At 49.6% G+C, this 25,256-nt stretch overlaps 1 protein-coding gene across 1 annotated transcript in view; it reads left to right on the top strand.

Annotated features, from left to right (window-relative positions):
• The window catches only part of CRTC1 (CREB regulated transcription coactivator 1), a 42,661-nt gene that overhangs the window by 1,303 nt on the left and 16,102 nt on the right, over nucleotides 1–25,256 (top strand). The window contains exons 2-8 of the mRNA XM_053288448.1: nucleotides 17,666–17,782; nucleotides 18,522–18,659; nucleotides 20,341–20,402; nucleotides 21,508–21,602; nucleotides 21,749–21,834; nucleotides 23,014–23,057; nucleotides 23,942–24,162. Of these exons, the coding sequence (XP_053144423.1) occupies nucleotides 17,666–17,782; nucleotides 18,522–18,659; nucleotides 20,341–20,402; nucleotides 21,508–21,602; nucleotides 21,749–21,834; nucleotides 23,014–23,057; nucleotides 23,942–24,162 (763 nt within the window). The remainder of the gene's footprint in view (nucleotides 1–17,665; nucleotides 17,783–18,521; nucleotides 18,660–20,340; nucleotides 20,403–21,507; nucleotides 21,603–21,748; nucleotides 21,835–23,013; nucleotides 23,058–23,941; nucleotides 24,163–25,256) is intronic.

Raw genomic sequence — 25,256 nt, 5'->3', positions numbered from 1 at the left:
ATGGCTTTGGCAGTGGAAATTAATTAATCTTATATGTATCGGGAAGAGATTTAATGAAACTCTCTCATTGTTCTCTGCGTGTGGGTACTTAATAACCCCTACCTTCCAGTTGGGTGTATTTTGAGGGACTGTGGGGGGAGTGGGGAAGTTAATGTTTCCTCTCCTCTTTATCTGGATGTGACAGTGGCAATTGTGAGAGAGGTGAGGGGCTATTAATCAATCTCCCCCATATATGTGTGTGTTGAAGTGCTGAAGGCGGGTAAACACACACCCCTCCCATGTATGGGGGAAAATTAATGTTTTCCCTGTGAGTGAGTGGGGGGATTGTGAAGGATGGGTGGCTCATGACCCCCACCGATACACCTGTTTCTTTGATGGAAAATAAATCAGTCAATTTTGGGGCAGGAATGTGAGGTATGGGCAGGAAAAGGGGCACTACTTTACGTCTGTGTTGAATTGTTAGAGAGAGAACGCTTAAACCCTCCCTGTATCTCAGATGGTGATAAATTCTCCCTTGTTTGTGTGTGGGGGAAGTGAGTTGTGAGAGAGGGGGCAATTAACATTCCCTAATTTCCATGCATTGTCAGGAGGAAGTAATGAGTCCTCACTTCTGCATGTTTGCAAATTGGAAGGGCTGGATTCTGCACTCTCTCTTTTGGTGTGTGTGTGTGAGAGAGAGATGGGACATTTCAAAATGTGTCTATTTACAAATCTAAAAACCAACAACTGCCCAATCAAAATATTTTTAAAAGGAAATCCCAGCTGGGATGTGTCATTTTGGCCCCTGTTTACATCTGTCTGTGGGGAGGGAGATTGCAAGGATCCAGCGAATGGGTGTACAGATGGGATGGGGTGGTGCTGAGTATGTCTTCTGTAGTGTGCATATTCTCATGACCAATTATCATAATGCATACGAGTGAGTAGGGATTGGCATTGAATTATTGCCTGGATCTGATCTGTTGACGGCAGGCATCCTCTTTCTTCTGTAATGATGGGACATGGTCACAACTCTTTCGGCGAGGGAGGGGAGCCTGGACTTCAGTGGGTGGGGAACAATGAATGCCCTTCGATTTTTATTGAGGGGGTCATTTATGAGCATAAGAACACTTGCCGGACTCAGGATGGAGGGAATTTGGAAGGCAGTGTGTTGACTACTCACCCCCACAGGCAAGCCTTTCTGGGAGTGTGGAACCACAAAGGGGCATTCAGAGTGACATGCTCCACAGTGTTGGAAAGAGTTCAGACACGCAGCTTTTGGGTGGGTCAGATTGTAGGAGAAAGATCCATTGAAGCAGAGGGGTTTGAGGTTTGTTGGTGAACTGCTGTTGTTACGAAGAAATATTATTGTGCCTATAGCTTGGCGCTTTGCAGTGAGTAGTCTTCATGATTGACATCTTTGTTTGTACAGCGTATGGTTAATAGCCCCCCTTCTTTGTAGGGGAGGGGGTAAGCAGATTCTCCATGTGTTGTGTAGGGGTGTGTGATTTTTTGTTGAGGAAAAGCATGTTGTTTTGAAGAGTGGGGGTGGATCTGCTGCACTGTGGTAAAGTTGTGAGCAAACTGAGTAACCTCTTCCTGCTCCCCCAGTATCTTCTCAGAAGGGGTGGGAGAGAAGTGCAATCCCATTTGTTCCCTTAGCATCCCCACCCCATTTCCATAAACACAGTGTGTGTTGCCTGTGAGTGTCAGCACTGCCTGGCTGTGGGTGGAAATTGACACCCCTTTGCTTTTGTTTAATGTCACCTGAGCAGGTTACAGCCCTTTGCCTTCAAAAGGGGCCACCAGTATCTCTGCTGTTGTGGAGGAATCAGCTGATCCCCTTCATGGGGGGCGAAGCACATCTCTTATTGGAGGGTGAGCGGTTGATATGGATCCACACGGAGATCTGCCCCATCGTTAGTGGGAATCTCTCTTCAGCTCCTTCCCACAGACTGAGATTTGCAGTGAGGCCAGGGCACCCTTCTACGTACTGGGCAAGGAACAGAACTCCTGGATTTCCCCTATCAGCCCTGGGATCATGGGTTTTGTAGACCGTGGGATTGAGCAGGTAGAGCCAACAGGGCAATTTTCCCTAAAGGGCAATTCTGCTAATAGTGCCTTCTGATTAAGGCACAGAGGTTTGAGGCACGGATGTTGGGGCAGGAGGAGGAGGATGGTGGTTGCATTGCTGCATCTCATCTCCACTATTGATTAGGGCGCTTGTGATTTCACTTGGGGCTGTGTTCATCACCTGATGTGATCTAATAGCCATTTGATAGCTCCTTTTAAACACCGGGCAAGTTCTGCAGTCCAGGCACGCTCTGCATGCCGCTGCTTTTGTTACGGACACCACCACACGGGAAGGGTGGCGGTTCAGAGGGAGAATGCAGGAGGACCACTGTTGAGCCTGTCTGCCCTGCTAGCGAAAGTTCCCTGCAAGATGCAGAAAGGTTGTCTTTGTGCCTGACTTTATCATCTTCTCGGCTGCATTGCTGATAGAGCCGAGTAAAATCTTTTTGCATCTGCAAGGCTGTTGTTTGATGCGGGTCTCCTGACCCTGAGCAACGCCTTGGCGATCACTCCTGTACATGGGATAAGTTTGGGTGGGGTGGGGGGATTGTGGCTGCTGTTATAAGTGCACACAAATAAATTGCCTTGTGGCACCCTAATTGGCCCCCTGGGTATGAGAGCGCCCCTCCTCCTCGTCTCTTGTGGTTTTGGCCCAAACATGTTGCTACAGATTACAGTGTGATTATGGAAGTGGCTATGCTTCTGGCTCAGTCCTTAATAGGCCACCATTCTGTATGTGCACACACATAGCCCTTCAAAACATGGATTTCCTCCTTTGGGCTTCATTGGAGTCGTGATTTTTTACTGCGATTCCTTCCCCTGTCTGGCTCGCTTGTGAGTATATCTTCACTGCTTACAGAATGTGGCACCTGGGTCCGGTAGGACACCAGGAACATCCGAGAATACTGTTGAATTTGCAGATGGGGTGGGGTTTGGGGAAAAGCTTCCTCTCAAGTTCTTTGCTGTCAGGAAAGTGTCAATATTTGCTTCTTCTTTTTTTAAAGGTTCTGTGATAAGCCAGATAAGAAACAAAGATTACATTTTACTTTATTTTTGATCATTGCATGCTTGGCAGAAGTTAAGGTGTGCTTGTGGCAGGGCCCAGCTGTTTGCTAACCTGGTGTGGAGTATATTATTATTATTATTAATATATAATAATATGACTCGATGTCTGGATAAAACAAACCAGTCAATAACACCTGTCTGACTGTGTAAACAAGAAATAATAATAATTCAATTTCTATACCACCCTTCCAAAAATGGCCCTTCCAAAAATATTGGTTGTTGAAGTGGCATTATCCACCCTGCTGCTGCTTCATGTTGTGTTTGCTGTCATTCTGGAACAGAGACTCTGTTTAGGAAGCACCCTTTTGAGACAGTTCTCCAGGACTGGAATGTCCTCATCAGAAATCAGTTTTGCTAGAGATGCAGTCTGAGGAGAAGGTGTGGGAGACTGGCTTCCAGGAACCGCTATCTTCCGATGAGGCTGTTTTCTGTAGAGGCTTTTCTATAAGCCCCCTTTACGGTTTGAAGTTAGATTTTGAGGAACCAACAGGAGGACCGCCTTGATTGTGGCTCTCCACCTGTAGAAAGTCCTTCCTGGGGAAGCTTGCCCGGCACCATACCCGAAGTCTTTCTGGATCTGGGCAAGTGACCATATGGTGTTAACTGATGACTTCTATGGAATCTACTGCTTTTATTGCTGTCTTCCGCTTTCAGTGTTTCTGTTGCATTATCCTGCGTCTTATTTCTGCATTTGATAGTGGTTTTATGATGTCCACTGCCCTGGAAGTTTTGGGAAACCGAAAGATGGTGTGTGGATGCTTTAATCAAGGGGCTGCTGTTGAGTATATGGCCAGACCAGCTGGTGGCTCCTCTCATATCTACATTGGCAACTGGAGAGCTCAGGTAGTCCCCTTGTGGTCCAGAGCCCACCCATTGCTGGGTGGGCTTCATTTACTATTGTTGTTTAGAGATCTAGGCATGCTCTTTGAGCCTTGTGATTAGGGGGATCACCTCTTGCAGTTGATTCATATGTCTTGGGGCACATAAAAACTTAACACATGGTGCATGCAGCTTGCCTCCCCTTTAGGCATGCCTGTTTGAAGCAACTGAGGGCAGGGCTCTTAGCTGGTCACCGATGACAAATCAGTAGCTGTTCCAAGAGATCAGCCAAAAAGATGCTTAATAGGAGAGCTGGTTCTCTTGTGTGGAATTATAGATGGCAAACCGCTCAGGACAGGGAACTGCCTTTTCAGACTGGGTGAAGGACCATGCACATTGGTGGCTTGGTATCAAGGAATGTTAGTGTTGTCCATCCTGAAGCCACGGACCCTTCTGCTGAACAAACAGCTAAGCACCAAAACTATCCATCTGGATATCCCCCCCCCTTTTTTTTGACAGAAAAAGGAACTGGCTTAAAATCAGACCGTTGGTAAGATGACTTCTCCAGGGTGCTCCAAAATCCAAACGGTCTTCCAGCCCTCGCTGCTGTAAGATGGTAGGTCAGCAGTGTTCTCCATGTGGCAGACAGAGCTGTTGAGGCTGAGACAGTGCGGCTTGCCTCCAGCCGCAGAAGGATTTAGTGGCCAAGCTAGAATTGGAACCAGGGACTCCCCGATCGTTGCTCGCTCCCTAAGCCGCTCCGCCACACTAGCTCCCGCTGCACATAAACAGAATGTGGGCGTGCTGGGATGATGTGACCAGCGATGTCTTGTCCTTGTGGGCACAGAATGTGTGGGGAAACCCAGAGGTATTCCTGGGAGCATTTGACTGCATGGTGGCATCAGCTGTACTGTTTCTGTTGTTTAAAGGCACTAACCAAGGCACCAGTCCTCAGTGGTTTAGGATCATGTTGATCCTTCCCTTTTGTGCAGGCCAATCTGAGGTCCAGTTGGCAGGGATATGTCAGAGGGAGCCTCTTCCCTTCTGATGCCCATAGGTGACACCCTTCCCGCCCCCCACTGCCCCGCTCTGGGAGATCTGTTGCCCCCTACTTTTCTAGCATTCCGCTGCTGACTCAAGACCTTTTCAGAAAGGGTTTGGTTTGCCTGCCACCCAATGCTTTTGATTTGGTTCCAGGTTAGCTGTTGTGTTTGCTGCTCTGGCAGTGGCTGTTACTGTTGGTTTAATGTTTTTGTTTTTCAGTTGTGTAAACTGTCTCCAGCACTTCTGCCAAGAAGTGGAAAGGTGGTAGAATTTCCAGATGCATGGCTTCAGTTGTCCTGCATAAAGATCTGTCCATGTCAGAATCGGAGGACATGTGCAGCATCCTCACCTTTACTGGCCACTAAAAGCCAGAAGTTGAAAAAAGGGTTGTGTATCTCCCCCCCCCCCTCCGCCAACAACAACAACTGCCTCTCAAAATCTGCTCTGCCTCGGAGTCTCCCAGGGCTCTGCTGTAGGGCACCTGTAGAATCGGTGTCCGGGCTGTTTCCCGTGTCCTCCCGCCGTGCACACTGAAGGAGCAATGTGCCCCAGATTGCCCTCCCAAACCCAGCTGATCTTTGACACATAAGTCTCCATTTTGCTGCTGCTTCCTCAAACCTTCCCCTTTCTGTGTAGTTGCATATTAAAATGGGGTGAACATTCATATTGTACCATCTCCCCGCACCTGCCACTGCCCCTATCTATCTATCTATCTATCTATCTATCGTATTTATTTATTCCCTTCTTGGCAACTAGATGCTTGGCTCTCGATCCTGATTCACTTCTGTGGAGGCGAACCAATCCCCTCACCCCAAGCTTTTTGCATTATTAGCAATAGTCTCTCTTCCTTTTTTCTCCACCATCCCGCCCCACTGGTACTGTTTACTGTCATGTGAGTACTCTCTCTCTCTCATATATATATATATATTCGTTTTTGGTTATTGGTTACGGCAGAGACTCTGAACTGCTTCTGCTGCACTACAGTTTGCCAGCACACACGCCCCCACTTTGATGTCGATCGCTTGGTTTGTTTTCCCGGTTCTCTCTTCCCCTGCATCCCCCCCCCCCCCCGGCCGCCAGAACCACCACCCACTTTTTTTGGTACAGTCTTGTGTTGTGGGTATGTGATACCTTCGTATCCTGTCCTCCCCCCACTTCAAATGTGGAGAATTCAAAACTCAGCCCTTATTTCAGGTCCTCCCCTCCTGGCAAAAACAATGTCAGTGTGAAGAGTGGAGCCGGCTCTGAATGAGGGGGTGGATGCGGGCAGGCGTCTCACCATTCGCAGGGAGAAGGGAGTCTTCTGACATTTTGCCGTGTTGCTGAGCAGGGAGTGGGAGGCAGATGGCAGAGAGGGGCCATGCCGCACTGAGGATGCCTCCGAGGGATGGGCTCCCGTGTGCGCATCTCTTCAGTGGGAGTGGGAGTCCATCTTGCCACAGTGTGTGTGTGTGTGTGTGTGTGTGTGTGTGTGTGCGCGCGCGCGTGCGTGTGTGCATGTGCATGTGCGTGGGCGTGGTGTTTGCTTTAAACTTGAGTGGGGGTGACCTCAGGAACAAGGGACCACTGCTCTTTAAGAAGGGGTGTGGCTCCCCCCCCCTTGATTTAGGGAGCAGCCTGGAGCCATTTGCAAGGTGAGGAAGGGGACGGGCCTTGGGGCTTATCCACATGGATGAGGGTTATGCTCCTGCCTCCTCTTGAGCTCCTGGGTCTCTCCCTGACCAGAGAGAGCCACCGGGCTGCTGCTGCTGCTGCTTCCTTTGCCTCCCTCTTTCCTCCACCTTTTTAATGGGCCGCTCTCCAGTCCCGCCCACTTCCCCACTGCCCTTGCTTTGCTCATCAGGAGGCCTTACTCAAGGGGGAATGGGTTCCCTGCCGTCTTTTCGCTTCTCGTGAGGCTCCCCTCCTTGCCCTCCCCTTTCTCCAAGACCCTTGCGGTGCTGTTCCGGTATCTGGGAGCTTTGTCAAGGTGTGCGCCCCAGGCCCCCACACTGGAAGCCAGTCTTTCAGGCCCAGTGTCGATTGCACTGGGTGGGTCGTCTCCGACCTCCTCCCTGGACCCCCGCCAGACTTCAGATCTAACAAGAAAGGGAGCACAATGTTTTCTATTGGACTCCTCTGGCCCTATACCATCTGGGTCGTTGTTGCCTACAGTGCTTTCCCAGCCTTGCCTGGGGACCACCTGCAGCCATGCAGAGCAGGGGCTCCATCTCCGAGCTCTGACCCCTCCTCATACAAGAGTTTGTATAATGTTCTTCCTGAGTGCTCAAAGGGCTTTATTCACAGGATTACCTCAGTCGTTCTTACAAATAGCCTTATCTGGTAGGCCACTGCAGTGATTATTGTTCTTCTGAGGCATTATTATTATTGCTGCTGGTGCTACTGCCCACTGTTTTGATTGGAAGTTTTCGGTGTGGAAATGGAAAACGCGTAATATTTGCACGTCCAGCAAAACGTGGGAGAGTTTGCAGCATCACTGAGGGAATACAGAGAGAACAGAACACCAGGCACCTGAAAGACATTTGCCCGCTCAACGGAGTGGGCATGCAAGCGCTAGATCGTGACCAGGCGACTCCAAAATCATGGGTGTTGCACTGCGTCGCGTCCTATTGAGGGATCATGGTCAACGTAAGAAGTGAAACCCCTGTGCTGCCAGATGCTCCTGAAGGAGAACGATTGCTGGGAGGGCCAGTATGGCTCTCCTCATGTTTCAGATCTGAGAGGAGAGAATGAGGCTAGGGGGTCTTTGGCTCAGCTGAGATCAACTCCCAGGGCCTCGTGGAGCCTTCTCTCCACCTCTTGCTCCATCATATTTGTAGAGGCCGTTGGCGTGAGCTCTGCCTAGAGTTAACCCTGCAGGGATGGACACTGCAGCTTGGCTGCCTGGGGCTGGAGGAGAGAACTGTCTGGGGGTTGTCCTGCTCCAGTCAGAAATGCTTCCCGGTATTCTCACTCTGGTATTATTCTCACTCTGGCGGGTCCACTTTAAAGCCTTGAGGTTCTTTGCCAGAGAAAGGGATGTGAGCGCCCTCTCCTGGAACCTGCCGCTAGGAACTCCAAATCATGTGAACACCAGGGCATGGAAACATCTTCCCTGAGTGGCTGGAGGCCAGAGCTTTTGGCACACGGGCCACGCCATAAGAACAATGCAGGGTCCGTATCGGGGAGTGATCACCACGAACCTTCCTTGGTTGCAGATTCCATTGGGGGAGCCTTGTGTGATTCATTGTTGCAGAAGCTTTGGTGGGCTTGGCATCTGCCAAAGTGGGCTCCAGGCCATGAATGCAGCTGCCACGATAAATCGGTTATCCTTTAAGGTGCCTCAGGACGGCCTGTTGTCCACAGAAATGTTGCAGTTGCCATAGCTACATACACGTGGGCATGGCGGTTCATCTCATTCAGTGTTAATTAGGCCAAAGCGCCTTGCTGATGTTGGGGTAGCGGCAGCCATGCGGATCAGAGGGAGTCTTCTGATCTTTCTCCCCCACTTCACTTGGAGGTGTCCAGATTCCTCCCCTCAGCCTCTAGCCTTGGAAGCAGGTCAGCTTCTCATGTTCATCCGTCTTGGCCTGATAACGATCCATTCCAGAACTGAAAGGTTGCTTCATTATCTTGTGTTGTGTGTGTTGATTTGGGAGGCATGTTGGAATGCACAGGCGGCCTGTAAGATCCGGAGCAATGCAGTGGCTTGAGAGTTGGCTGTGAATCCTGGACACCTGGGTTCATATGAAGCTGCCTTACACCGAGTTGGGCCGTCAGTCAGTTTCTCTCAGCGTTTTCTCTCTCGACGGTCAGCGGTCTCCAGGGTTTTCAGACAGGGTCTTTTCTGGAGATGTCAGGAACTGGACCTGGGACCACCTTCATGCAAGGTGTGCGCTCTACCTGCTGAGCTACAGCCATGCCATTCCACTTCTGAAGGGAGCCATGGTGTCACTGTGGGCAAGCTACTCTTGGTCTCTGTGAGTGGCGTGCTGTTGGCAGCAACAGCCATCTCTTTGTCAGAGAGGGAGGGTCTGCCTCTAGGTCACAGGTTCTCAACCTTGGGTCTCCAGATGCCATTGGACTGCAAGTCCCATCATCCCCAGCAGCAGTGGCCAAAGGATGATGGGAGTTGTAGTCCAATATCATCTGGGGACCCAAGATTAAGAGCCTCTGCTCTGGGTAGAATGCCGCCCGTATCCCTGATCCCCTTAAACCTCAACCTTCAATTGTGGGACCCCACTTGGAATTATTTTACTTTACTGCATACCTATATCTTTCTTCTTCTTCATTCTGTGGCTGCCACCTTCTGGCTCTTGTTCCTTTCTTGCCTTTTTTTTTTTTAAGGGGGCGGGATAGCTCAGTTTATTGGTTTAGATATGTATCTAGGATTGTTGTTGCAGTCCTCCTGGTTCAGCTTCCCTAATGTGCTAGTTTTCTCCCTGTGGGGAGATTGACTTCAAACAAAATAGAGGGAGGCAGTCACTGTTCTCTCTAACAGGGATTCCCAGATGTTGTTCACTACAACTCCCAGCATCCCCAGGGGCAGTGGCCTTTGGCTGGGGATTATGGGAGTTGTAATCAACCACAACACTGGAGGCAGGGTCCAACATGTCCTTCCACCTGCTGTTTGGAACAGCGCCAGGCCGTGTGCTGCCTGGCCCTTAATTGTAACGTCTCAAGACAATTGCACAGAAGCGAAGTTGGTTTGAGCCAAGGCATGGGTGGGCTGAAAGCAGCAGCAGTATCCGTCGTGTGGGTGATGGAAATGAAACTCTTTAAGTGCAGGTGAATCTTCGCCAAAGAGGTAGGTGCGTGCATGTGGAGATGTAATTGTCTGTAACGTCAGGGAGGAACAAAATGTACTTTAACTGTATGCATAGAAGAGCACACTTAGAACTTACCTCATCACAGAGAGTGTTGAATTAAGTTATGGCCTGCCTAGACATCTGAAAACAGGGCGGGGGGTGGAGGCGGGAGGCTGAGCTCAGTTCCACGATGCCCTGCAAGGCAGAGTGCCCACTTCTGGATGCGATCCAGAAATAGCTCGGAGCAGCGACTTCCTCCTGGCCTGAACTGATTGGCGCAACGGTTTGCCTTGTCGCTTTTTTTGGTTGTGTGTTTAAATTTTTTGGCACACGGAGCCACCAGCACAGCACGAAAGGAACACTTCCTCCTCCGTGGCTGGGACATTGCTGAGCTTGGGATGTTTGACCTGTGGGCTTAAGACAGTGAGCCCTTTTTGCTCTGCGTACTCTGATGGGTGTCAGAGTATGCAGAGCATACTCTGTTTCCATGGGCGGAAACTGCTGGCACCACATCTGCCTCAGAATGGCATGCTCCTCGTTCAGGAGGATGATCGAGGAAAACACAGCTAGTTCTCACTCACTTGCTCGCTTGCTTTTTGTTTCCTTGAAGTGCTCTCTGCAGAACATGCCTTGGTGGATGAAGTTGCATTTCTCAGTGAACCTCTGTCCTTTGAACAAACTGGCATAGTGCCTTTCCGCTGCCCCCTTCCTGTAATGGTCACAGAACTGAGAGCTTCATGTCCAGTGATTATCTTTCTGCCCTGCTTTTCAACCAAGATTGGCTCCCAAAGTAGCTGACTATTAAAACCCACCCAAGTCTGATATACTATGGAGTTTGTGGCCATCTCTTCTAACCTGACAGTTGAGTGATCTGGTACTGCAAGTGGAGTCCGGGTTGGCTCACAGTAAAGACATTTCCACTTTTGCGCAAAATAGGTGTGTTTGCATATATGCATACCCCCACCCCTGGCCTCATCTTTGGGTTGCTTCTGCCTCCACCTTCTGCCCAGATGATGATGATGATGATGATGATGATGATGATGATGATTTTATTATTATTTTAACATTTATATCCCGCTCTTCCTCCAAGGAGCCCTGAGCAGTGTACTACATACTTGAGTTTCTCTTTCGCAACAACCCTGTGAAGTAGGTTAGGCTGAGAGAGAAGTGACTGGCCCAGAGTCACCCAGCTAGTTTCAAGGCTGAATAGAGATTTGAACTCGGGTCTCCTCGGTCCTAGTCCAGCACTCTAACCACTAGCCACCACACTGGCTCTAAGATGTAAGATGACATCAGGAGTCTCTAAGATGCTTCGTATCTGCAGGAGAGAGGCTCATAACCCAGTGGAAGTTAGTTTATCAGCTTGGGTTCCTTCCCTGGCATCTCAGGGAATGGGGCCGGGAAGAGATGGCTAGCCAGATGGCCAGTGGTGTGACTTGGTGGGAGAAAGCAGTTTCCTCTTTTTTGGGGGGGGAGGGGAAGCACCAATGTCTGTGGAGCAGGAGTGGAGCTGTTAACTTGGATGGCTTTAAAAGGGGAAGGGGATTAGACAAATTCATGGAGGACAGGTCTATCCATGGCCACTAGTCCATGTAATTACAAATAATTACACAAATGACTTTAAAAACATCAGAAAGCAGGAAACCTGCCAGGGAGGTGGTTGGTTCGTTAGATGATGAGAGATTGAAAGGGTTTATTAAGGAGGATATGGCGATTGCAGAGAAGCTAAACAAGTTTTTTGTATCTGTCTTCATGGCAAAAAATACTAAGCATATACCTGTGCCTGAACCAAGCTTCTCAGGGACGGAGGCACAGGCAGATATAAACGAAGAGTTTTCACAATGGAAGGAAGTAAGAAGTGGAGTCTCCCAGGGATCTGTACTGGAACCAGTGCTCTTTAACCAGTTCTAGAACTGATCTAGAAGATGGAAGAAGCAGGGCAGTGGTCAAATTTGCAGATGACACCAAACTATTTGGGGTAGTGAAATCCAGAACAGATTGTGAGGAGCTCCAAACTGGGGGAGTGGGTGACAAAATGGCAAATGCGGTTCAGTGTTAGCAAGTATAAAGTGGGCAAAAAAGCCCACATGATGGGGTTTGAGCTGTCGGTGACTTGACTAGGAGAGTGATATTGGGGTCATGGTGGACAGTTCATTGAAAGTGTGACTCATTGCATAGCAGCTGTGAAAAGGCACATTCCATACTAGAGATCATTAAAAGGGGAATTGAAAATAAAAATCTGAATATTATAATGCCCTTATACAAATCTATGATGCAGCCACATCTGGAGTACTGTTTACATTTCTGGTCACTATACTTCATAAAACTGGAGAAGGTATAGAAGAGGGCAGCCAAGATGATCAGAGCCTAGAGCGCCTTCCTTCCAGACTACAACACCTGGGTTTTTTTTAGTTTGGAGAAAAGACAGCTGAGGGGTGACATGATTGAGGTGTATAAAATTCTGCATGGAGTGGGGAGAGTGGACAGAGAGAAAATTTTCTCCCTCTCTCACAACACTAAAACCAGGGGTCGTCCCATGAAACTGATTGCCGAGAAATTTAGGACCAACAAAAGGAAGTCCTTTTTCACTCAATGCATAATTAACTTGCACAATCCTCTGCCCCAAAATGTGGTGACAAGCACCAGCCTGGATGGCTTTAAGGAGGGCTTAGATACATTCAAGGAGGACAGGTCTATCCATGGCTACTAGTCTGGTGCCTGTGGGCCGCCTCCAGCCTCAGAGGCAAAATGCCTCTCAATCCCAGTTGCAGGGGAGCAACAGCAGGAAAGAGGGCATGCCCTCGTCTGTTCCCTGTGGGCTCCCCAGAGGTATCTGGTGGGCCACGGTGGGAAACAGATTGCCGGACTAGATAGGCTTCCTTGGGCCTGATCCAGCAGGGCTGTCCTGAGGTTCTTAGAATGTGGCTTTGGAGGAAGGAGAGCAGGTGGGCTCTTTACACCCACCCCACCACCCCCAGTCTCTTGTTTGGGCCGCTTGGCAATGACATGGATAGTTAAAGTCAGCCCCTACCTTGCTCGGTACCCCCCCCCGCCCCGTGCGCCTGCATGGCTCAAGTTGGGGAGGGCAAGGCTGAGGAGGAGTGTGTGGCAGCCCCCCCCCCCCCCGCCTGCCTTGCGTGTTGGTGCTTCCGTTTTCCAGGGCTGAGCAGCCACTCTACTACGAGGAATGTCAACAGTCTCCTGTTTGCTTTCTGAATTATGAAAACCGTACCCGGTTACATAATCACATATTCATTCTGCGGCTAAAAATAATGGGACGGAAGCTATTTTTATCACGCTCGGCTGTGGGCACCTCGGCTTTCTTTGGTGTCGCCTTTGTTTTGGTCACTTCTGTAGTGGAAGCCGCTCTTTGTGTTGAAAGGACACCTCCGTTGCTTTTTCGCCAGCATGGCGTAGCTGCTAAGTGACTGAGCTACCCATCAGGAGGCCTCTCTGGCTTAACTTTCCCCTCAGCCCTGAGTTCACCAGGTGGCCTTTGGCAAGTCTTAGTTTCTCCCCCTCAGTCTTCCCCATTTGCAGCAGGGGGAGAAGACGGCTAGCCTACCTTACAGGGCTGTTGGTGGCCATGGCGTTTAAGAGACTGAGATGTCTCTGGTTTGAGTCTCGCCTCGGCCATGAGCTTGCGGGCTGCTCTTCGGGCTCTCTTGTCCCCCATGATCGGCAAGCTGACGCTAATAACAATACTTGGGCCAGAGTGGCGAAACTGCCATGGAATTGTGGTTGGTTTGTTACGATGAGCCGTTTTGAGTTCTACCCAGCGTTTCTGTTTTGGCCCACGTTCAGAATGCCGTATGGATTTCTCAAAGCAATGAAGCCACACTTTGGAGCAGAAGGGCAACTTTAAAAGCTGCCGGGGGGGTGAGAGTGCATTTGAAGGTTGAGCCTGAAAACGCCTGCTGAAACAAACATCTTTTAACTGTCACCAGAAGTGGGCAGCCGACCAAGGGGGCAGGCGTCAGTGTTCCCTCTAAGGTGTGTGCGTGTGCTCTCAAGTTTTTTGATGCCCTCTCAGTTGACTTTAGATCCTGCTCAGGTTGAATCAGGAAGGTCCCACTCTGCATGCAGGTGCGTACACACGGCCTTGATGTTGCCGCCCAGAGCAAAACTCATCCCGCACACAGATGACGGAAATGAGAGAGAGCCCTGGTGGGCATCCCTCCCTTGGGAGTCCCTGCCACGGTCTGGGTGCTGTTGCTGAGAGGGTCCCGTCTTGGCTTCCCACCTGCCTATCTCCCACTGGTGGAGTGTGGGTGGTGCTTCACAACCTGTTCCAAGGCTGTTTTTCTGAGTAAACCGCATGCTGGGGCCCACAGCAAGAGGAAGCAGCCTTCATGCCCGCCTTGTGAGCCTCCCAGGACATTGGGTGGTTTGCTGCTGGAAACAGAACGCCCGGCCAGCTGGCCCTTTGGCCTGATCCAGTGGGGCAGCCCTTCTTGTCCTCCCACAAGCCCTCTTTGACGTCTTCTCTCCGCAGCGCAGACGTGCAGCCTGGATCAATACAGAGGCCGGAGCCTCCGGTTTGTTTGGGGATGGGAAGTGCACCATGCTTGCCTCATTAGGCTTTGGGGCCCCGTTGGCAGCAGCGAGCCTCTGCCGCTTGGTAGAAGCGCGCAGGCCTTGGAGCAGGCCGTCTTGGCTTCCGCCAGGCTCGATTGATTTCTATTCTTGTCTGTCTATTGTTTTTTAAACCAAGCCGTATTAATAATGGAAAAGCACTCCAGACATTTCTATGCCTGCATGTAGTTGTGAGGTTTCTGAATGTAGTTGTGGGTTCTGTCAGCGGAAACCTATGCGAGCAGATCCTTTTATTGATCTGGCGTGCTGAGTAATCTTGAGTCTCCTATGCCAAGGCAGAGGTCTGGGGAATCTTCTGCCAAGAAGCCCTCTCTGGTTCCGAGGAAGTGGGAAGGGTATAGGTTAGGGGGCAAAAAGTTAAGGGTCCACTATTAAAATACCCATGTTGGTTATGTCTAGTATGCAACAGGGCCAATTCTCTAAGCATCAGGACCTTGGGTCCTGGATACCGGAAGGAGCGCTTGCTCCGAAGGGTTTCTGCACACCCAACAATGTGTCAGAGGGGTCATTGCTCTGTATGCCGATGTTGAGAGAGGCAAAATGGTCGTGCACGCAGGACAGGGCCTTCCCTGTTGTTGCCCCCAGGCTCTGCAATACTCTCCCACTGGGTGTCTGTTCTCTGGCGACTTTGTCTGCTTTTAAAAACCACTACTAAAGACCTTTTTGTTTGCTCAGGCTTTTTACTCCTTAGGGGCTGCCAGGTTTCTCAGCTGTCCTGCTTCTGCTTGTCTTTTTAATGGAGGTGTGGGTGTGATGGTTTTTATTGTTTAACTGATTTTAAGGTTTTAAATGTGATTTTTATGGAGTTTTACTGCGTTTTAACTTTTGTAAACTGCCTTGGGATGTCTTATGAAGGGCAGTATAAAAATTGAACAAATAAAATAAAATATATTTGGAAATATTTGATCAGTGTGCCAGTCCTAGAGAAAAGCCCTTGGAAATTACACTTCTAACTTGGTTTTGCTAGATGGAAGCTGGAAGGTCCTCTTCATTGAGGACCAGCGTGGTGTAGTGGTTAGAGTGCTGGACTAGGACTGGGGAGACCCGGGTTCAAATCCCCATTCAGCCAAGATACTTGCTGGGTGACTCTGGGCCAGTCACTTCTCTCTCAGCCTAACCTACTTCACAGGGTTGTAGTACACCGTTCTGGGCTCCTTGTATGTAGTACACCACTCTGGGCTCCTTGGAGGAAGAGCGGGGTATGAATGTAAACATAAATAAATTGTCTTTCTGAGGAGGCTGTAAGATTTCCTGGTGTTCTCAAGCGTTTGGTTCTTTCTTTCTGAGCGGTTTGGTTCCTTCTGATTCTGCTGTGGTTTTAACCATGACTTGTGTTCTTGTTTGGGTAGAACGCTGCTCTTTAAGCTCGGGGGAGAGTGGTATTGCTTCTCCAAATTCCCCAACTTGGGGCAGGAAGTCGCCTGTCAGGCTTTGATCTTGCAAACTCTGGTTGCTGTGGAGCTTGTTCAGTGCTCTGAGCCATAATTGGGCTGCATTGTACAAAAACAAAACCATTAAATTAAAAGCTAGTATCCACGTTGTGTGAAAGAAATGCTTCATTCATCCCTCCCACCCCCTTCTTTTTCCCTCTTTTATGTGGGATCGTCTTTAAAAACTCTCCTTTCATTATGCCTGAAGTGGGCGGGGTGTGTGTGTTCAAATAAAATGGCATCTTGACGAAACCTGGGTTTTGGAAGGCACCTCTGACTTCACAGTCCCAAAGCGGCTTCCTTACCCTACAGCGATCTGTTTGGGTGGGGGGAGAGAGCTACACGGAGAAAGTTTTTGTACACAGACTGCAGCAGCAGCTTAGCAACTGCAGCTGTGTCTCCTCCAAGGACCCAGCATCCAGATGCTGAGCTCGCTCTCTCGCTTGAACACCTGATTTTCTCAAAACATTTAAAGTCCTTGAGCACAGTATTATTGTTGTTGTTGTTATTTATTTACACAGTCAGACAGGTGTTATTGACTGGTTTGTTTTATCCAGACATCAAGCCCTTCCCAAGGACCTGGGATGCCAGAATTTTATTGTCAATATTGTTGCTGCTGTTAGATATTGTCACAGAATATAGGCTGTTCCCAGTAAAGTTGCTTTTTGTAATTGGCTGATGGTGATTTCTGTGGCCCCGATGGTGTTGAGGTGCTCTTCGAGGTCTTTTGGAACTGCACCCAGGGCGCCAATTACCACTGGGATTATTTGGGTCTTTTTCTGCCACAGAATTTCAATTTGTAAATCTTTGTATTTTGTGATTTTTTCTATTTCTTTTTCTTCTATTCTGCTATCCCCTGGTATTGTTATGTCAATTATTTTAACTTGTTTTTCTTTCTTCTCGACTACAGTTATATCTGGTGTATTGTGTGGCAGATGTTTGTCTGTTTGTAGTCGGAAGTCCCACAATATTTTTGCATCTTCGTTTTCTACAACTTTTTCAATTTTATGGTCCCACCAATTTTTGGCTACAGGTAGCTTGTATTTTTTGCAGATTATTACTATTATTATTCTGGATGAAAATTGGAGGTGTACTCAGAAATACAAGTCTTTCCTTCATTGGATTCTGGAGCAATAGGCAGGTATCCTCAGAATGACAGGATAGCCCGTTCATACAGCATGACAGTCTGCCTCCCTTGTTGGTTTACTCGGTTAAGGTTCTGGGGTGGGACTTGCTTTCTGGGCACTGAAAATACTTCTGGGATTTTCCTGCGCCTGGCAGGCTGTATTGAGATTCCTGCCATGTCGTCGTCCTCTTGTCTGCTCATACAAGGATCTTGCTGAGCTGGACCAAGACGGGTTCCTCTAGCCTAGGATGATGAATCCTCTTTCCAACAGGACAGCCAGATGCCTCCAGGGGACCTGCAGGCAGGGCGGACGGACACCAACCCTCACTGTGTGTTTCAGACTGCCTCTGAACAGGAAGCTCCCATTTAGATCTTCCCTTCCTCCATACATTCTTCTAACTTAAGTCCAAAGCTGCGTCTTATGGCAATGAGTTCCATGTTTATTTATAATTTATTTATTATTTAAATTTATATAAATGAATTGCATCTTGTAATGAAGTATGGCTGTTCTGAATTGGCTGCCCATCAAGGTTTTCTTAAGTGAGCTTGAGAGCTAACAGAACTTCTTTCTCTCTAAGCCATGCATTTCTTTGCAAACCCCCTTAGCCTCCTTTCCCCCAAACGAAAAAGCTCCAGAGCTGCTCCACCCCTCCTATTCATCTGGGTTCCTCCACCCACCCCCTCAGCCCTTTTCCCAGCACCACAATATCCTCTTTATCTGTTCATCTGAGTGTCTCTTTGTCTTCTAGCTACAGCTGCAAAAGACCCAGTATTTGCAGCTGGGGCAGAGCCGTGGCCAGTATTATGGAGGGTCCCTGCCAAACGTCAATCAGATCGGGAGCAGCGCCATGGACCTGCCCTTCCAGGTGAGGCTTGCTCTTCAGGAGAGAACCCAGGTTTGGTGCAAAGAGGAACGAAAAGTCTGTGGCCTCCGTAAAGGATGCACAAGGAGTACAGGACTGTGTCCTTTCTCTTGCTGCCTGTTTTTGCACTCTTTATTCTCAGGGCAACCACTAGATTTAAATAAATCCTTGATTGTCCAATGGAATCCCCATCTCCATGAAACTAAGAATTGCATAGATTTTAGGTGATAATGACGTCGACAAACTGATCTGTAGAATCATAAGTTGATTAATTTCTTAACACATTTTTAAAGCTCTGTCTTCATATTAGTCTATTTCATTTTTATCCTGCTTCTTTGGGGACAGGGAGCCATTTTATTTATTTATTTACTTGTATCTATGTGTAAACCACTTTGGGAATAGGCTTTTGTTGTTTTTTAAAGGGTAGTAAGACAGAACAGCAACACATAATAAAAGCCTCTCTTGCTGTTGGCATTGTGGTGGTGATACGTAACCAGATCCAATTGGCTATGTGGTGTTGTGACATCATGCTCATTATGTGATCCCTGACTGGTTGGGATACGAGCAGAAGGAGCTGCATAAAGCAGATTGGCCACTGAATGCCTGCCAGAACAGGTTTTCAGAGCCATATTAAAAAAGGGAAAGGAAGCCGGCCAGATCTCTCCTGGGAGGTAGCAGTAGAATTCAGGCCTGGTCCTCTCATCTCCCTCTGCCCATTGAGGTTTCCTTGCATTTTCCATAGACTCCGTTTCAGTCGTCGGGCTTGGACACCAGCAGGACAACCCGGCACCATGGACTGGTGGACAGAGTGTACCGTGACCGGAATCGCCTCGGTTCGCCGCACCGGCGCCCGCTCTCTGTGGATAAACACGGCCGACAGATATCCTTTGGCTAAGTATTGTGGCAGGAGGCTGGAGGAAGAGGCAGTCACTTGGGATACCTAGATTCTAGCTTGCCGTCAGATGGTTAGAAGACTTGCAGGTGACAGGCCAGGCTGTCTGGGGGCATTTTGGTGACAAGTCGCCGGCTGGCCTTTAAGTTGGCTAGCAGAGATGGGCAGTGGTACCCAAGCCATTTGTTTTACAGACAGGAGCCAGGCTAGCATTAGCTGCTTGGCTCCACTAGAACCTTATGGAGTCTCTTGTGTCACTTGATGCCATGGATTTAGAAGCTGCAGTACCGCTCTCTTGCCATCAGCAGTGGTGGTGCTGAAGAGCAACAGAGAGTAGTCGAAGGTATCTTATTTCTTGTCCCCCAAGCCTCTGGAGCTGGCAGTTCTGCCCACCCACCCAGGGGCTGAGCTAGAGTGAGATCTTGGGTCCTAATACCTATTTTCCATCTTTGCAAAAAGTGTCTCTGCCCCCCCGCCCCTGGCACTTCAGCATTGGCATCATGGTGATGTCATATGGCCAGACAGGATTGGTTATGTGGTGCTGTGACATCATCTATTATATTAATTCTCCTGGGTGTGCCTTGGAATGTGCATCCTGGCGTCCAGCTGATTGGCTGGGCGGCAGAGGCGCCTGATTGGCTGACATGCACCCAGGAGAATTGGTGGCCGGGCGGCTGCGGAGGCAAAGTGGTGGGCCAGGCCACGGCGGCGGTTGCGGTGGGTCCGGCCGTGGGGGCAAGGCACGGCAGCAGTGGGCCCAGCGGCGGCACTCGGCCCGGCCGAAGATGGGGCAGGTGGCGGGGGAGAGGTAGCTGGCCCCAAAGAGCGCACAGATGCTCTGTGTGGGGGTCGGCTAATCATGTTTATTATGTGATTCCTGACCGGCTGGGGTAATTCAGGGAAAGGGCACAGACTAAACAGGGTGCTACAGAACTATTGCTGTAGCAAACAGTGACCAGAAACTGTGGAAAGGGAGTGCAATAAAGTGAGATTTGAGGGAGGAACAGGCCCAGGGGGCAGGGGCGTTCCCTTTAAAACTTGAGCATTAGGTTTTCAGGTTTCTTTCCGTTCCAGGAGAGACTGTCCATCCCTTGCAGAAAGTGATCAGGAACGTAGGAAGCGACCTTATACCGATTCAGACCATTGGTCCACATAGCTCAGCATTTTCCACACTGGCTGGCAGCATTCCTCCCAAGATTTCAGGCAGGAGTCTTTCCCAGCCCTCCCTGGAGATGCTGCCAGGCACTGAACAGGGCTCCTTCCGCCAAGAAAGCAGGGGCTTTCCCACTGAGCTGCACCCCCCTCCCAGAGGAGCATTGCACAAGGGAGAAAAGAGCACTTTTGGAATTCAGATCGACTCCAAATGGAGTGGAAGGAAGAGGTCAGCTCAGAAGGAAGAGGGAAATTAGAGCGAGGCGGGAGAAGCGGTCCCACGCTCCAGTTTTCGCAGCCTTCCTCCACCCTCCCCATTAAACGTTTAAGAGTTTCTTTAGGGGGAAGTAGAGGTGTTTTTCTGCTCAGCTTGAAGACTGCCTGCCTGTGTTCATGCCCAGCCAGGCCCGTTTCTGCCTCATGCTCAGTTTGGTAGCAGCTGCACACCGGTCACTTCTTGCTGGAGGCTTCCAGGAGACTCTGTGGAATGTTCTTCTCCTTGACCTCCTTGCCTCACGTGGACAGCTGTCCGTATGGTGCGGTGTACCTGTCCCCTCCTTCGGATACAAGCTGGAGAAGGTCTGTGTGCGCGCTGGGTTTTGAAGGGAAAACATTAACTTTTCTGTTCTGTAACAGGATCATTTTATCACTGTGCCCAGTGCTGCAAGCATCAAGAGGAGAGGCTTCCCACTCCGAATCTGACACAGGGGAGACCGCGTAGGAACAGGAGGCAGATGTAGTCGGGGGAAATGTGTCCTTAAGCCTCCGTCAACAGATCCTTGGCCTAGCACAGACCTGGCATTGTGCCACTCTGCTTGATTTACAAATGTTTCTGTTGCCCAGTTATTTCTGGTTTAATTAGGTTGGTTTTAGTTTCAGATTGCTGTAGCGGGTTGAAAAAGTTATGAGTTGCCAGTCTTAGGAGTATGAATTCCCTCTGGTGGGTTTAGGCTTCCTCCATCTTTACTAAGACTAGCCAAGCGGGTTACTCCGTGAAATTGACTGGAGGTTTAGGACAGAGAAAAGAAAAAAGACTTCTTTGCGCAAGGCGTACCGGGGTGGGGGGGTGGGAATTTGCTGTTGCCACAGACTTAAAATGGCCTTGCAAGGAGACTAGGCAGATTCCTGACAGCAGTGCAGAGGTGTATTCGAGGCTGTTGGCCCCAACGGCTGTTTAGAACCTCCATGTTAAGGGGTAGTCTACCTCTGAGTTCTAGCCACCAGAGAGCAGGGCTGTTGCCTTCACCTCCTGCTGTGTGGGCTCCTTGGAGGCCTCCAGTTGCCCACTGTGGGGAGCCAAGAGCTGGATTGCAGGGCCCTTTGGGTTTGACCCTGCGGGAGTCATCTTGGGTTGTCCACTGGGGTTTTTCAGATCCTGACTTGAGCCTCGCTAGCTCTGACCATGACTGTTGCCTGGCCAGGGTGGGGGGAATTGATGCTCTAGGCAGTTGTCCATGCATGGTTGTGGTGCTTGCAGCCCATCCCGTGGCCCTTTTCGGTCAGAGGGCTGGCGTTATGGTTCTTTGAGTGACTCTTTCGACAGAAAGGCAGAATGCAAACGGAAGCAAGAAGGAAGGACTGAATTGTGCTTCTAGATAAAAGGCAGGGGTTGGGGGTGGTGGTTTCTGGACACGTTCTCCACGAGGGGGCCCAAGCATAATGCTCGTCTCCATTTTCTCTTCAGGACCAATTCAGATTCTGCCCTGCACCAGAGCACGATGACCCCCACTCAGCCTGAGCCGTTCTCAGGAGGGTCTCAAGACATGCAGCAGAAAAGAGGTGAGGCTTGTATTTCAAACGCAGCCCGCGGGTTGCCAACCATGGGAGAGACTTGGGCGTGTTCCCCTAGGAAGGCACTCCATGACTTCTCCCCAGGAGAGTTGTTCTCGGGGGCTACTCCTTCACATATTGCGCGTTTCTTCTAGTCTTACTGTTGACCGTCCCGGGCATGGAGGAAGGCACCTCGGAGACAGACAAAAGCCTTTCGAAGCAAGGCTGGGAGGCTAAGAAGGTACCAGCACCCATTCTGCTTAGACTTCAGGCACTGAAGAGCATATGCCGACACCACAGGAGCTGCCAGGGATTTTTGCAGCTCATGGGACCTTTTATTGTGTTAATTATTATGTGCTTTTGACTTTAGTGTAAACCGCCCTGAGCCACTTTAAGAAGGGTGGTATATAAATCGACAAATAAATGAAATGGTGGCAGAGTACTCAGTGGCTTAGAAACCACTGAGGATCAGGCCCATCTAGTCCAGCATCCTGTTTCACACAGTAGCCCACCAGATGCCTCTGGGGAGCCCACAAGCAAGAGGTATGTGCATGCCCTCTCTCCTGCTGTGGCTCCCCCCTGCAACTGAGATTGAGAGGCATCATACCTCTGAGACTGGACGTGGCCCACAGCCACCAGACTAGTAGCCATTGATAGACCTGTCCTCCATGAATCTGTCTAAGCCCCTTTTAAAGCCATCCAAGCTGGTGGCCATCACCACATCCCATGGCGAAGAATTCCATACATTAATTATGTGCTGTGTCAAAAAGTACTTTCTCTTGTCGGTCCTAAATTTCCCGACCTTCAGTTTCATGGCGTGACCCCTGGTTTCTCCCATGCAAACAACATTACAATTCAGGGCTCAGACCATCTGCCTTCTGCGCCCAGAAAAGTTGGCTTCCGTGACCTGTAGAAATGACACACAAAAAATTCAACTGTTGTATGACTTGCATAATTCTGCATAACTTATCCTGGCTTTGCTGCCCATGGAGAAAGCGGAAAGGAGAACCAGGCTATGCAGCAGACCCCCAAGTTTCAGGAAGCCAATGGCATCCTGGCTTTCTGAGTCTCCGCACCCGCGTTCAGTCATATCCTTGCAGGATGCACACGATGGCCCAGAACTTGGTTTTCATTGGCTCTTTAAGCATAATAATTCCAGCACCACCACCCCCCGGCCCCATACTGGGTGGGGATGAGTCCCACTGCTGCAGTTCGGGGGTGGATGCAAGGGACACGATTCCATCTGGTTTCCAAATTTCTTTTTAAAAGGTGGGGGTTGGGGAGTGTCTTTCCACAACAGCAGGGCCAGCATCTCTCCAGTTGGAGATGCAGCCATCTCCCTCCTTATCCCTTTCAGGCAGCGTTTGGCGTTGGCAGCTCTGTGCCTCATGCCGTCTTGTTCTGCTTCGTTCTCTTTCAGACGGGATCTTCGAGGCCAAAGTCCTGCGAAGTTCCAGGAATCAAGTACGTCCAAGCAGCAGAGTGTGTTCCTGGGTGATGGGCAGCGATGGGCTACGGGTGCTGTGTGGTGAAACCGAAGGGTCAGAATTGGCAAGCCACCGTTGGCACTTGGCCGGCAAACCAGAATTGGAGGCCACAGCTTGAAGCGCGTTTGCAAACTGTGGCTTTGGCAAGATGTCTGGATTTATCCTCCTGTTTCTGTAGGACGTGGGTGGCCTCATTAGGTTTTCCAGGAGACTTTGAAACAACAAAAGAGAGCCGGTCTTGTGGTAGCAAGCATGAATGGTTCCCTTTGCTAAGCAGGATCTGCCCTGGCTTGCATTTGCATGGGAGACTATATGTGTGAGCACTGTCAGATGTTCCCCTGAGGGGTGGAGCCATTCTGGGAGGAGCAGCTGCATGTTTGCATCCAGAAGGTTCCAAGCTCCCTCCCTGGCAGCATCTCCAAGATAGGGATGAGAGACTCCTGCCTGCAACCTTGGAGAAGCCGCTGCCAGTCTGGGAAGACAATACTGAGCTAGATGGACCGATGGTCTAACTCGGTAGAAGGCAGCTTCCGATGTTCCTATGTTATATGTAACTTTGAACAGTTATCCTCTAGGGAACAGTGTTTCTCTCCCCCTGACCCCCCATTTGCTTTTCTTAAAATAGATCACAAGCTTCTGTTACTTTTTAAAAAATTGATTTCCCCCCTAAGTAAATTCTAAGGTTCCTGCCCAAAGGAGGAGGCTCCTGAAGATGGGGTGGGATAAAAATGCCACACATTCCAGACAAGAAGCATAGAAATGTCCAGTGGCAGGACTGTCCCCCAGACCGTGGTGCCTCGGACTCTGTGCGTGCAAAAACTGTTGAGTTTCCTCCTTTGTCTGGTTTCTTCTCCAATGCAGCATCTTTCCATCAGCCGACCAGGAAAACACTACTGGGCTTATCCCTGCCACTCACAACACAGGCGGCTCCTTGCCGGACCTGACAAACATCCACTTCCCTTCTCCCCTCCCAACACCGCTTGACCCAGAAGAGTCCACCTTCCCCTCCATGAGCAGTTCCAACAGCACCGGGAACCTTGCGGCCAACCTGACACACATGGACATCAGCACCGCCAATCAGGGTAAGACACTGTGCAAAGGGTAGTGCCCTGGGAAAGAGGGTGTGATTTCACTTCCTGCCCCAGGCTGGGTGTGCTGTGGCATCACTTCCTGTCTTGGTCAGCCATCTTTGGTGCCGCAAACCTGCTTTCTCTGTTTTGGGTGGAGAAAGATTAAAACACACTGCAGTTCTTGTAAGGTGGGAGTGTCAGACTTAAGGCTTGGGGTCCCCAGTCCTCCACATGAATGAGCCATTTCCAGAGCCCAAGGACCCCAATGTCAGACTGCCGTACAAGAGAGAAGGTGGCCAAGTTTTGTGCAGCTGCTTGTGCCTGTGCAGGTTGTTGGTTAAGTAGTCATAAGAACATAAGAACAGCCCTGCTGGATCAGGCTCAAGGCCCATCTAGTCCAGCATCCTGTTTCGCACAGTGGCCCACCAGATGCCGCTGGAAGCCACTGGCAGGAATTGAGGGCATGCCCTCTCTCCTGCTATTACTTCCCTGCAACTGGTACTTAGAGGCACACCCTTGAGGCTGGAGGTGGCCCACAGCCCTCTGACTAGTATCCATTGATAGACCTCTCCTCCATGAAGTCATCCAAACCCCTCTTAAAGCCATCCAGGTTGTTGGCTGTCACCACATCCTGTGGCAGAGAGTTCCACAAGTGGATCACGCATTGTGTGAAAAGTCCTATCTTAATGGTTACAATATCTTGGGTAAATGCATTTGATGCCTTTCGGTGGTGGTGGTGATGATTACCACTGCCATTATTATTATCTTTATTTATTTTCACATTTATATCCCACTCTTTCTCCAAGGAGCCCAGAATGGTGTACATGGTTGTTTTTATTCTGTCTATCTGTCTATCTGTCTATCAAACATATTTTTATACCGCCCAAAATGCAAGTTTTCTGACACAATACAAGACAATAAAAACAACCAATAGAAAGATTAACATATTTCAACAATTAAAATTTAAAAAGTTAAAACTATTAAAATACTATTAAAATAATATCTAATTAGAAGCCTGGGTGGACAAACTGCTCTCTTAAAAATTGTCAGAGATGGGGAGGCTCTTATTTCATCAGGAAGTGTGTTCCAAAGCCTCGGGGCAGCAA

Source organism: Hemicordylus capensis, chromosome 2, assembly GCF_027244095.1.
Source record: "Hemicordylus capensis ecotype Gifberg chromosome 2, rHemCap1.1.pri, whole genome shotgun sequence".
Lineage (NCBI taxonomy): Eukaryota > Metazoa > Chordata > Lepidosauria > Squamata > Cordylidae > Hemicordylus > Hemicordylus capensis.
This window is presented reverse-complemented; position numbering and strand designations above follow the sequence as displayed.